This window comes from Hemitrygon akajei, chromosome 4, assembly GCF_048418815.1.
Source record: "Hemitrygon akajei chromosome 4, sHemAka1.3, whole genome shotgun sequence".
Lineage (NCBI taxonomy): Eukaryota > Metazoa > Chordata > Chondrichthyes > Myliobatiformes > Dasyatidae > Hemitrygon > Hemitrygon akajei.
The window spans coordinates 55,877,214-55,889,694 of record NC_133127.1 but is presented as its reverse complement, the minus strand read 5'-3'; the positions used below and the strand labels follow the sequence as shown (position 1 = coordinate 55,889,694).

Genomic DNA, 12,481 nt, shown 5'->3' with positions numbered 1-12,481 from the left:
TATGTTGTAGAAATATAGAAACATAGAAAACCTACAGCACAATACAGGCCCTTTGGCCCACAAAGCTATGCTGAACATGACCTTACCTTAGAAATTACCTATTTTTCTAAGCTCTATGTACCTATCCACGAGTCTCTTAAAATAGCCTATCATTTCCACCTCCACCACCATCGCCAGCAGCCCATTCCATGCACTCACCACTCTCTGTGTAAAAAAAACTTATCCCTGACATCTCCTCTGTACCTACTTCCAAACACCTTAAAACTGTGCCCTCTCTTGCTAGCCATTTCAGCCCTGGGAAAAAGCCTCAGACTATCCACACGATCAATGCCTCTCATCATCTTATACACCTCTATCAGGTCACCTCTCATCCTCCGTTGCTCCAAGGAGAAAAGGCCGAGTTCACTCAACCTATTCTCATAAGGCATGCTCCCCAATCCAGGCAACATCCTTGTAAATCTCTGCACACTTTTAAAAGTTTCCACATCCTTCCTGTAGTGAGGCAACCAGAACTGAGCACAGTACTCCAAGTGGGGTCTGACCAGGGTCCTATATAGCAGCAACATTTTTAATTTAACTATTTAACGTGAGTGTGAGTGTGAGTGTGAGTGTGAGTGAGTGAGTGAGTGAGTGTGTGTGTGTGTGTGTGTGTGTGTGTGTGTGTGTGTGTGTGTGTGTGTGTGTGTGTGTGTGTGTGTGTATACACACTACTGTAATTGATTTACTTATTTTTTTCTTTCTATATTAGCATGTATTTCATTGTACTGCTACTGCAAAGTTAACACGTTTCATGACATATGCTGATGATATTAAACCTGATTCTGAATCTAACTGAGAAGGTGATGGTGAGCTGCTGCATTGCATCATCATATTCTCACGGTCAACCAGGGAAGAACAATAAATCCTGGTAGTATCAGAATGATTGATAACAGTAAAAGAGGAATGAAGAACTTTTTAAATGCGCTCTTCACTAGAAAAAATATAAACTGTAAATTAATGACATATATGGTAAAAAGTCAATAACATCATTTTGAAAATTTGTAAATCAATTGTCCAGAAACTGTGAAGTTACCACAATTGCTTCTGGACATTTTTAACTAAATGATAGCTTATTGGATCACAAGTAATACTGTCAGACGTTTGGGGAAAAAATATTAGTGATTGAATTGGTTTTGCATTTGTGTGGTCCTTATTTCTCATTGCTAATTTTCAAAGTTCAAAGTAAAATTTTTTTATCAGAGTACATACATGTCACTACATACAACACTGATATTCTTTTTCCTGCGGGCATACTTAGCAAATCTATAGAACAGTAACTGTAAACAGGATCAATGAACAACAAACTAATTTTGTTGATCACTTGAATGGGTTAGTTAAATGTTATTTGTTATTTGCATCAACAGGTGCTCAGTATAGCATTAATTTCAGATGCAATTGTGCTATGTATTTAATATTTCAGTAATATTGTAAACAGATTGTTTGACAAAGCACTCTTTGTTGTCCACATAATGCATTACAAGTTATATGTAAAAGACATTAGTCATTATGCCACCATGTCATATTTGCCTGCCTTACTTAAAGTACATACGGAGTTAGACTTGCATTTTGGCTTCATGTATTTGTTATTAATTAGTTTCATGCATTAGAGTTACGAAATATAACAAATTGATGTAGTTTTTACCTTTGTGCCTCGGAGAACATACTGTATATTTATTCATTCAAATATTTTGGTTACAAATAGAATGGAGACATCTTATTTCGAGAAGAGTTAATGCAGCAGAAGTGGACAGCTGTATTGGATTCAGCTCGGAACAAGAACACTCAAACTCCCTCCGTTGGACAATGTCTTCAAGAGGCCATGATTCTCGCAAGTGAGGCAATGCATTATGAAAGTTTGTAGTTAACCTCTCCCAACCTTTACTCAGTAACTCCCATGTTGACAAAGACAACTATCAATAAGAATTTGTTTTAACTGACTTAGATGTGTAAAGATATTTCAGATCTTGTCAGGATTGAGCAGGCATGGCTACTTCAAGTGCCAGGCTTTAGATGTTTCAGAAAGGATAGGGAGGGAGGCAAAAGAGGTGGGGGTGTGGCACTGTTGATTGGAGATAGTGTCACGGCTGCAGAAAAAGAAGAAGTCATGGAGGCGTTGTCTATGGAGTCTCTGTGGGTGGAGGTTAGGAATAGGAAGGGGTCAATAACTCTACTGGGTGTTTTTTATAGACCACCTAGTATTAACAGGAACATGGAGGAGCAGACAGGGAGACGGATTCTGGAAAGGAGTAATAATAACAGGGTTGTTGTGGTGGGAGATTTTACTTTCCCAAATATTGATTGGCATCTCCCTAGAGTGAGGGGTTTAGATGGGGTGGAGTTTGTTAGGTGTGTTCAGCAAGGTTTCTTGACACAATATGTAGATAAGCCTACAAGAGGAGAGGCTGTACTTGATCTGGTATTGGGAAATGAACCTGGTCAGGTGTCAGGTCTCTCAGTGGGAGAGCATTTTGGAGATAGTGATCTCAGTTCTATCTCCTTTACCATACCATTGGAGAGGGATAGGAACAGACAAGTTAGGGAAATGTTTAATTGGAGTAAGGGGAAATATGAGGCTATCAGGCAGGAACTTGGAAGCATAAACTGGAAACAGATGTTCTCAGGGAAACTTATCATAAAATGTGGAAATGTTCAGAGGATTTTGCGTGGGGTTCTGAGAAGGTACGTTCCAATGAGACCTGGAAAGGATGTTAGGGTACAAGATCTGTGGTACACAAAGGCTGTTGTAAATCTAGTCAAGAAGAAAAGAAAAGCGTATGAAATTTTCAAAAAACTAGGTAATGATATGAATCTAAAATATTATAAGGCTAGTATAAAGGAGCTTAAGAATGAATTTAGGAGAGCCAGAAGGGGCCATGAGAAGGCCTTGGTGGACAGGATTAAGGAAAACCCCAAGGCATTCTACAAGTATGTGAAGAGCAAGAGGATAAGATGTGAGAGAATAGGACCAATCAAGTGTGACAATGGAAAAGTGTGTATGGAACTGGAGGAAATAGCGGAGGTACTTAATGAATATTTTGCTTCAGTATTCACTATGGAAAAGGATCTTGACGATTGTAGGGATGACTTGCAGCGGACTGAAAAGCTTGAGAATGTAGATATTAAGGAAGAGGATGTGCTGAAGCTTTTGGAAGGCATCAAGTTGGATAAGTCACTGGGACCAGATGGGATGTACCCCAGGCTACTGTGGGAAGTGAGGTAGGAGATTGCTGAGCCTCTGGCAATGACCTTTGCATCATCAATGAGGACAGGAGAGGTTCCAGAGGATTTGAGGGTTGCAGATGTTGTTCCCTTAGTCAAGAAAGGGAGTAGGGATAGCCCAGGAAATTATAGGCCAGTGAGTCTTACTTCAGTGGTTGGTAAGTTGATGGGGAAGATCCTGAGAGGCAGGTAAGGCATTTCATAAGGTACCCCATGCAAGGGTTATTGAGAAAGTAAGGAGACATGGGATCCAAGGGGCTATTGCTTTGTGGATCCAGAACTGGCTTGCCCACAGAAGGCAAAGAGTGATTGTAGATGGGTCATATTCTGCATGGAGGTTGGTGACCAGTGGTGTGCCTCAGGGATCTGTTCTGGGACCCCTACTCTTTGTGATTTTTATAAATGACCTGGATGAGGAAGTGGAGGGATGGGTTAGTAAGTTTGCTGATGACACAAAGGTCGGGGGTGTTGTGGATAGTGTGGACGGCTGTCAGAGGTTACAGTGGGACATTGATAGGATGCAAAACTGAGCTGAGAAGTGGCAGATGGAGTTCAACCCAGGTAAGTGTGAAGTGGTTCTTTTTGGTAGGTCAAATATGATGGCAGAATGTATTATTAATGGTAAGACTCTTGGCAGTGTGGAGGATCAGAGGGATCTTGGGGTCTGAGTCCATAGGACACTCAAAGCTGCTACAAATGTTGACTCTGTGGTTAAGAAGGCATACGGTGCATTGGCCTTCATCAATCGTGGGATTGAGTTTAAGAGCTGAGAGGTAATGTTGTGGCTATACAGGACCCTGGTCCATCCCCAGTTGGAATACTGTGCTCAATCCTGGTTGCCTCACTATAGGAAGGATGTGGAAACCATACAAAGGGCGAAGAGGAGATTTACAAGGATGTTGCCTGGATTGGGGAGCATGCCTTATGAGAATAGGTTGAGTGAACTTGTCCTTTTCTTCTTGGAGCAACGGAGGATGAGAGGTGATTTGATAGAGGTATACAAGATAATGAGATGCATTGATCATGTAGATAGTCAGAGGCTTTTTTCCCCAGGGCTGAAGTGGTTAGCATGGTAGGGCATAGTTTTAAGGTGCTTGGAAATAGGTACAGAGGAGATGTCAGGGGTAATTTTTTATGCAGAGTGTGGTGAGTGCATGGAATGGGCTGCTGGTGGCGGCGGTGGAGGTGGAAACGATAGGGTCTTTTAAGAGACTCCTGGAAAAGTGCATGAGCTTAGAAGCATAGAGGGCTATGGGTAAAGCCTAGGTAGTTCTAAGGTAGGAACATGTTCAGCACAGCTTTGTGGGCCGAAGGACCTGTATTGTGCTGTAGGTTTTCTATGTTTCTGTGTTTCTATGATTCTGGCACAAGTATTTCAGATTTCTTCAGGCATCTGATTTATTTACTCCTTCCTTTAGTGTTGCAACTCATACCTCAACATATTGTAAAGTTCTTTCTTATAGAAGTTATGCCTTTTGCCTTCAGTTTTCGTTTTTGGGATTCACAGAACTTTGCTGTGACTCTCTGTACGCTACTGCGATGTGTCTGCTCGGTTAGATTCAATCAAAGATTGGATGTTAATAAGAAAAACAGTGGCTGATCTGAAATTATACTCAGGAATTTTCCCTATGGAGCAAGAACTGCTTAGTAATCAGTAGGAAAGGAAGCAAAAATACAAATATGCAGTGGGCCATGTGGTATTTCAATTTAAATAAACCCAAATTTCATTTGATTGATAAGGAAAACAAAATAAAGTCAAAATAGCTGAATCATGAAAGTTAATATTTAGCTAAATACTTTGAAAGCCTAGGAGTTTATACAAGCTTCTGCTAACCAAAATTTGCCACTACCGTGGTACAAAGCATGTATTCTCCATGATCCAATATAGGTAAATTGAACATAAAAGAATTGGTGCCCAAGGAAAGAAGAATATATTCCAGATGTGATGGAAATATTGTAACTGGGTTATTGCTCCTGTGCATTTGAAAAATTCAACGGAAAATGCTAAGTCCAAAGCTTTACAGAGTCCTTTCTAGGAAAGCAGAAAAACCTGCAGTCTTCAGCAACTAATCTTCATGGGTGTCCAAACTTTAACCTGTTATGACAATATTCAACTCTAAGACCATAGGATATAGGAGCAGAATTAGGCAATTTGGCTCATTGAGTCTGCTCCTCCATTTCATCGTGGTTGATCCATTTTTCTCTTGGCACCAATCTCCTGCCATCTCTCCATAACGTTTCATGCCCAGACTAATCAAGAATCTATCAACCTCTGCCTTAAACATACATAAGGACTTGGACTTCACAGCCGCCTCTGGCAAAGAATTTCACACATTGACACTCACTGGCTAAAGAATTTCTTCCTCATCTCCATTCTAAAAGGACGCCCCTCTATTCTGAAGCTGTGCCCTCCGGTCCTAGACTCTCTCACCATAGGAAACACCCTCTCCACATAGACTCTTTCAAGGCTTTTCACCATTCAATAGGTTTCGGTGAGGTCATCCCTCATTCTTCTGAATTCTAGTGAACACAGGCCCTGAGCCATCAAACACTCTTCATATGACAAGCCATTCAATCCTGGAATCATTTTTGTGAACCTCCTTCGAACCCTCTCCAATGTCAGCACATCCTTTCTAAGATAATGGGCCCAAAACTGCTCACAATACCCCAGGTGAGGCCTCATCAATGCTTTATAAAACCTCAACATAACATCCTTGCTTTTATATTCTAGTCCTCTTGAAATGAATGCTAACATTGCATTTGCCTTCTTCATCACTGACTCAACCTGCAAATTAACCTTTAGGCAATCTTGCACAAAGACTTCCAAGTCCTTTTGCACCTCAGATTTTTAAATTTTCTCTCCATTTAGAAAATAGTCAACATTTTTATTTCTTCTACCAAAGTGCATGACCATGTACTTCCCGACACTGTATTCCATCGGCCACTTCCTTGCCCATTCTCCTAATCAGTGTAATTCCTCTGTAGCCTCTCTACTTCCTCAAAGCTACCTGCCTCTCCACCTATCTTCATATTGTCCACAAACTTTGCAGCAAAGCCAACAATTCTGTCATCCAAGTCATTGACATATAACATAAAAAGAAGCAGTCCCAATACAGACACCTGTGGAACAGCACTAGTCACCAGCAGCCAAGCAGAAAAGGCTCGCTTAATTCCCACACTTTGCCCCCTGCCAATCAGCCACTGCCTTATCCATGCTAGAATCTTTACTGTGATACCATGGGCTCTTAATTTGTTAAGCAGCCTCATGTGTGGCACCTTGTCAAAGACATTCTGAAAAAGTACACAACATCCACCAATTCTCCTTTCTCTATCCTGTTTGTTATTTCTTCGAAGAAATCCAACAGATTAGTCAGATAAGGTTTTCCCTTAAGAAAACCGTGCTGACTACAGCCTATTTTATCATGTGTTTCCCAGTACCTGGAAACCGCATCCTTAACTATCAATTCCAATGTCTTCTCAACCACTGAGGTCAGATTAACTGGCCTATAATTTCCTTTCTTCTGCCTCTCTCCCTTCTTGAAGAGTGGACTGATGTGCAATTTTCAGAACCATGCCAGAGTCAATTGATTCTTGAAAGATCATTGCTAATGTCTCCACAATATCTTCAGCCACCTCTTTTGAACTCTGGGATGTACACCATCTGGTCCAGGTGACTTATCCCTCCCTCAGGACTCTGGGATGTACACCATCTGGTCCAGGTGACTTATCCCTCCCTCAGGACTCTGGGATGTACACCATCTGGTCCAGGTGACTTATCCCTCCCTCAGGACTCTGGGATGTACACCATCTGGTCCAGGTGACTTATCCCTCCCTCAGGACTCTGGGATGTACACCATCTGGTCCAGGTGACTTATCCCTCCCTCAGGACTCTGGGATGTACACCATCTGGTCCAGGTGACTTATCCCTCCCTCAGGACTCTGGGATGTACACCATCTTGTCCAGGTGACTTATCCCTCCCTCAGGACTCTGGGATGTACACCATCTGGTCCAGGTGACTTATCCACCTTCAGACCTTTCAATTTCACCAAGAACCTTCTCCCTACTAATGGCAACTTCACACACTTCTGACTCCTGACACTCTGGAACTTAGACCATACTGCTAGTATCTTCTACAGTGAAGACTGATGCAAAATACTTATTCAGTTCGTCTGCCATTTTCTCGTCCCCCATTACTACCTCTCCAGCATCATTTTCCAATGGTCGGAAATCCATTCTTGCCTCTCTTTTAATCTTAATTCATCTGAAGGAACTTTTGGTAGCCTCTTTATTAGCTAGCTTACTTCTGTATTCCATCATTACCTGCTTAATGACTTTTTCATTGCCTTCTGTTGGTTTTTAAAAGCTTCCCAATCCTCCAACTTCCCACAAATTTTGGCTCTATTATATGCCCTTTCTTTGGCTTTTATGTTGGCTTTGACTTTTCACCACGGTTGTGTCATCTTGCCCTTAGAACACTTATTCCTCTTTGGGATGTATATATCCTGCACCTTCTGAATTGCTGTCCAAGTTTTGAGTGTTCATTTTGTAGTTTCTTGGACCCTTAATCTCTTTTGCAGCTTTCTCTCATTATATAGTAAAACATGGAGTCATTCAATTATGTGACCCGTGTGGTTATAACAATGAAGTTAAATTTATCCTTGAGTGACCTGACTACCATAGTTTCAGTTGTTCTCTCATGGGCACAACCATTCTTTCAAAAGTTAAACTTTACACCGAGGCGTGTCTTTTTCAAACCGAATGCTTCATTCTTTGGGCATGTAATCGGTGTTTGGATTCGGTAGAGTGAATTTCATGAAGTACCTTATTACTCAGAATGACACAAAGCTGCCACGTGTTCCGAAAAAATGTGTTGCACGTTACTCATTAGTTATTCTTAAGGAATACCTAGACTGAAACTGAAGTGATTTTTTTTCCCTCTGTGTTTGATGCCTGCTACAGTTGTCAGTTGGGTCTCAACTTGGAAGAGTGATAAAGACACATTTACACCTTCCCCAGCTCTCTGTGTTACATTTTACCCATGCCACTGTCCAACAAGTTGTAGGTTTCTAACTGTTGTCGATGCACCCCCACTGCTCCCATTCCAGTACAATGTCTGTGATCACCTACAGGAAAATCTCGTCTAAACCTTACTGCCTGAATGTGATATGAGTTGCAAGATGCAACAGAATGCAGTTTATTCTCCTAGAATTCATGTATTGTGTAGATTAACTTCCTGATGAGCTAGGTTTGTTAATTGCAATATTTTAACAAAATTTAATTGATATCCATTCCATAGGTTTAGAAAATAGAAATGGGATAATTGACCTGACAAATACATTACGGTAATATGCTGGCGTACCATCTCTTTCCAACAGAGCTGGCTTCTGAATGTGCCTGTGGTTACCCTAAACTGTCTGAGGCTGTAAGGGAAGGGTGGCTTATATCACTGCTTCAAGCAAACTCGATTTCCTTGGCAGATCTGATGCAGATTGTTAGGACTGGAGATGTGGAGGAGGTGAGGAATCACAACTAAATACAATCAAATTATATTCTGTGTCATCAGGGCCAATTCCCACCCTCCCACTTTCACACCGGTGCCAGTTTCCGCTCTCTCTCTCCCACAGTGGGATCAGTTCCCAGTCTCCCTCTCCAGTCTCACACCAGAACCACTCCTGCCTTCCCTTCCCCACACTAGGACCACTATTCCCCTTATTCCCACTTGGACCAATTTGTACCATCCCTTTCTCACACCGGGGCCAATTCCCACCCTCTCATTCCCACAATGGGACAAATTCCTGCCCTCCCTTTCCCACACCGGAACCAATTCCCACTCTCCCTTTCCCACACTGGGATCAATTCATACCCTTCCTTTCCCATACTGTCTGTTTATTGTTCTTGCTGTCTACTTGTAGTGTATTTAGAGCTAAACATAATTTATCATTGTCTTAACCCTAGGTCAGAACAGTCCTCCGGTTACCTGAAACACAAAGAGAACTGGGCAAGTTGTTGAACCCTGAAGTAGGACATATTGTGTGTTGTGATCTATCTTCCCCTATGATTGAAAACCAAGAGACCAGGCAATCTAGAGATGGCCTAATAATGGTCAAGGAATCAGTAAGTGATGCTGCTATTCCCGAAGATACCATTATCAATGCATCACAGTCTGAACCTTTGGACCCTGGGAGCCAAGAAGTTGCAAAGTTGAACTTACTAAGCATACCTGAGCTTGTGGATTGCAGTGGCAGTGATGCAGCCAGTTGTACACTACCAAAGACCCCTTGCAGCATGAAAGGAGAATCCGTGAGTGAAGACACAAATGCTGTGCCTAAAGAAGTCATTGCAAACCTCAAAGCTGAAGTAGGAGAGCTTCAGGAAGAGAAAGCAGAGATGGATCGTCGCCTGCAGTGTGTGAACAATCAGTTACTCGATTCAACTGAAGAGAAAAGAAGATTGGAAGATGAATTATATGCTGCAGGGAGAGAAGTGAACCATTTGGCTCAGAAACTTGAGGCATTGACAAAAGGGAAGATACAAGAAGAAGAATCAATGAAAAACAACTTGAGAAAAGAAAATGAGGTTTTGGAGAAGAGAAATAAAGAGCTTCTAAATGAGATTACAAAACTGCAAACCAGCCAGCAAGCAACGGAAACAGAGTTTGAACAAAAGAGTGAAGAATATTTGCAGAAAATATCTCAATTGAAAGATGACAAGAAGAAGATGGAGGACAAGTTTAATTGCATGCAGCAAGAAAATGCAGAGAAACTAATAGAGTGTCATCAAAGTATTGAAACATTGAGCACGGAAAATGGGGAAATGAAGGGAAGATTATCAGAACTTAAATCCAAGGATAAAATTCTTAATAATATGGTGACAGAACTGAAAGAGAAAGTTGAAAAGACGATGAAAGAAAATGAACACCTGCTTAACAAAATTGACAAAATGGAGAGTGAGAAGACAAATATGGTTCACGAAACAATACATCACTTAACAAAAGAGAATGAACATCTTTTAGGAAAAGTCAGAGAACTGGAAAATGAACTAGAGAATTATTCCACTGCGAATACTGCAGCACAATATAAAATAAATCAAATAGAAAATGCAAATACCAATTTGATGAATGTGAAAGAAAATTTAATCAAAGAACCGAAAGTGCAGGGAGAAGGTGAAATAAATGAAAAGCCAGATGAGTTACAGAAAATGTCATCACAGCAAAGTGATGTTTTATTACAAGAAGCTACTGGCTGTGAGAATGACAGGAAGATAATGTTAAAAGCCAAGAAGAGGAGGGAAGTGGAAAAAAGCAAGAATTTGATGGAACGCCATGTTGAATTTAATGATGTATTGTCTGAGACATCTACAGTGAAAATCACTGGAAGATCTAATGAATACAAAACCTTGTCATCCAAAGAGAATGCAGAAGATGAAAGTCCACTCAGTGATGAAACAAGAATTGATGTCGAAGCATTTTTGGAAGAGATTGAGATGGTGAATGATGAGGCTTTAAAAACCATTAATTGTTCTGACATATCAAGTTATTGGGAAGTATTGTTAAGGGAGGAAGAGCCATAGAACACTACAGCACAGTACAGGCCCTTCAGCCCTCCATGTTGTGCCGACCCATATCAGTTCAGTTCAGTTTCAGTATATTGTCATTTAGAAACCACAAATGCAATGCAGTTAAAACAATGAGACAACGTTCCTCCAGAATGATATCACAAAAGCACATGACAAAACAGACTACACCAGAAAATCCACGTAACGTTTGGCAATCCCCAATCCAGAGTCCGGAGAGGCTGCTGCGTATTAATATCGTGCTACCATCTTAGCGCGTTCCCCAGAAAGGAGCTCCAAATCTACCAGACAAAACAAGACTACCCAGACACACCAAGTCAGGAGACCAACTCTGGCACCCAACAAACCAAACACTAAAGCTACAAGACCGGCACAAAACCACATAGTTACAACATATAGTTACAACAGTGCAAACAATAGCATAATTGATAAAAAAAAAAAGACCATGGGCACAGTAAAAACAGTCCTTTAAAAAAAGTACTAGACCCACAGTACCCCATAACCCTCTATTTTTCTTTCATCCATGTGTCTGTCCAAGAGGCTCTTAAATACCCCTAATATTTTAGCCTCCACCACCATTCCTGGCAAGTCATTCCAGGCACTCACAACCCTCTGTGTAAAAAAACTTACCCCTGATGTCTCCCCTAAACATCCCTCCCTTAATTTTGTACATATGCCCTCTGGTGTTTGCTATTGGTGCCCTGGGAAACAGGTACTGACTATCCACCCTATCTATGCCTCTCATGATCTTGTAGACCTCTATCAAGTCCCCTCTCATCCTTCTACGCTCCAAAGAGAAAAGCCCCAGCTCTGCTAACCTTGCTTCATATGACTCGTTCTCCAACCCAGGCAACATCCTGGTAAGTCTCCTCTGCACCCTCTTCATAGCTTCCACATCCTTCCTATAATGAGGTGACCAGAATTGAACACAATACTCCAAGTGTGGTCTCACCAGAGATTTGTAGAGTTACAACATGACCTCTCTACTCCTGAACTCAATTCCCCTGTTAATGAAGCCTAGCATCCCATAGGCCTTCTTAGCTTCCCTATCCTATGCAGAGACCTTGAGGGATGTATGAATTTGAACCCCCAAGGTCCCTTTGTTCATCCACACTCTTAAGTAACTGACTATTAATCCTGTACTCAGTCATCTGGTTTGTCCTTCCAAAATGCATCACCTCGCACTTATCCAGATTGAACTCCATCTGCCATTTTTCTGCCCAACTCTGCAGCCTGTCTATATCCTCTTGTAACCTTCGACAAACTGCGGCTCCATCCACAACTCCTCCAATCTTCGTGTCATCCGCAAACTTACTCACTCATCCTTCTGCCTCTACATCCAGGTCATTTATAAAAATCACAAATGGCAGGGGTCCCAGGACAGATCCCTGCGGCACTCCACTAGTTACCGACCTCCAAGCAGAATACTTTCCTTCCACAACTACCCTCTGCTTTCTTCCTTTAAGCCAATTTTTTATCCAAACAGCCAAGGTTCCACTTATCCCATGCCTCATGACTTTCTGGATGAGTCTCTCGTGAGGGACCTTGTCAAATGCCTTGCTAAAGTCCATGTAGACCACATCCACTGCCCTACCCTCATCAATTTCTTTTGTTACCTCTAACATGTGGGAGGAAGACTTTATTAGATAA

At 41.5% G+C, this 12,481-nt stretch overlaps 1 protein-coding gene and 1 long non-coding RNA gene across 5 annotated transcripts in view; one reads left to right on the top strand and one right to left on the bottom strand.

The window, feature by feature from the left end:
• LOC140726362 (uncharacterized) overlaps positions 1-12,481 on the top strand; it is a 156,283-nt gene that overhangs the window by 55,362 nt on the left and 88,440 nt on the right. For all 4 annotated transcript variants that reach the window (XR_012098618.1, XM_073042639.1, XM_073042637.1 and 1 more), the window contains exons 8-10: positions 1,742-1,871; positions 8,635-8,774; positions 9,215-10,744. Coding sequence is in view for 3 of the 4 variants with exons in the window: in XM_073042639.1 (XP_072898740.1) it covers positions 1,742-1,871; positions 8,635-8,774; positions 9,215-10,744 (1,800 nt within the window). In the remaining variant the exon portion in view is untranslated. The remainder of the gene's footprint in view (positions 1-1,741; positions 1,872-8,634; positions 8,775-9,214; positions 10,745-12,481) is intronic.
• Positions 1-12,481, bottom strand: part of LOC140726371 (uncharacterized) — a 31,585-nt gene that overhangs the window by 12,532 nt on the left and 6,572 nt on the right. The window lies entirely within an intron of this gene.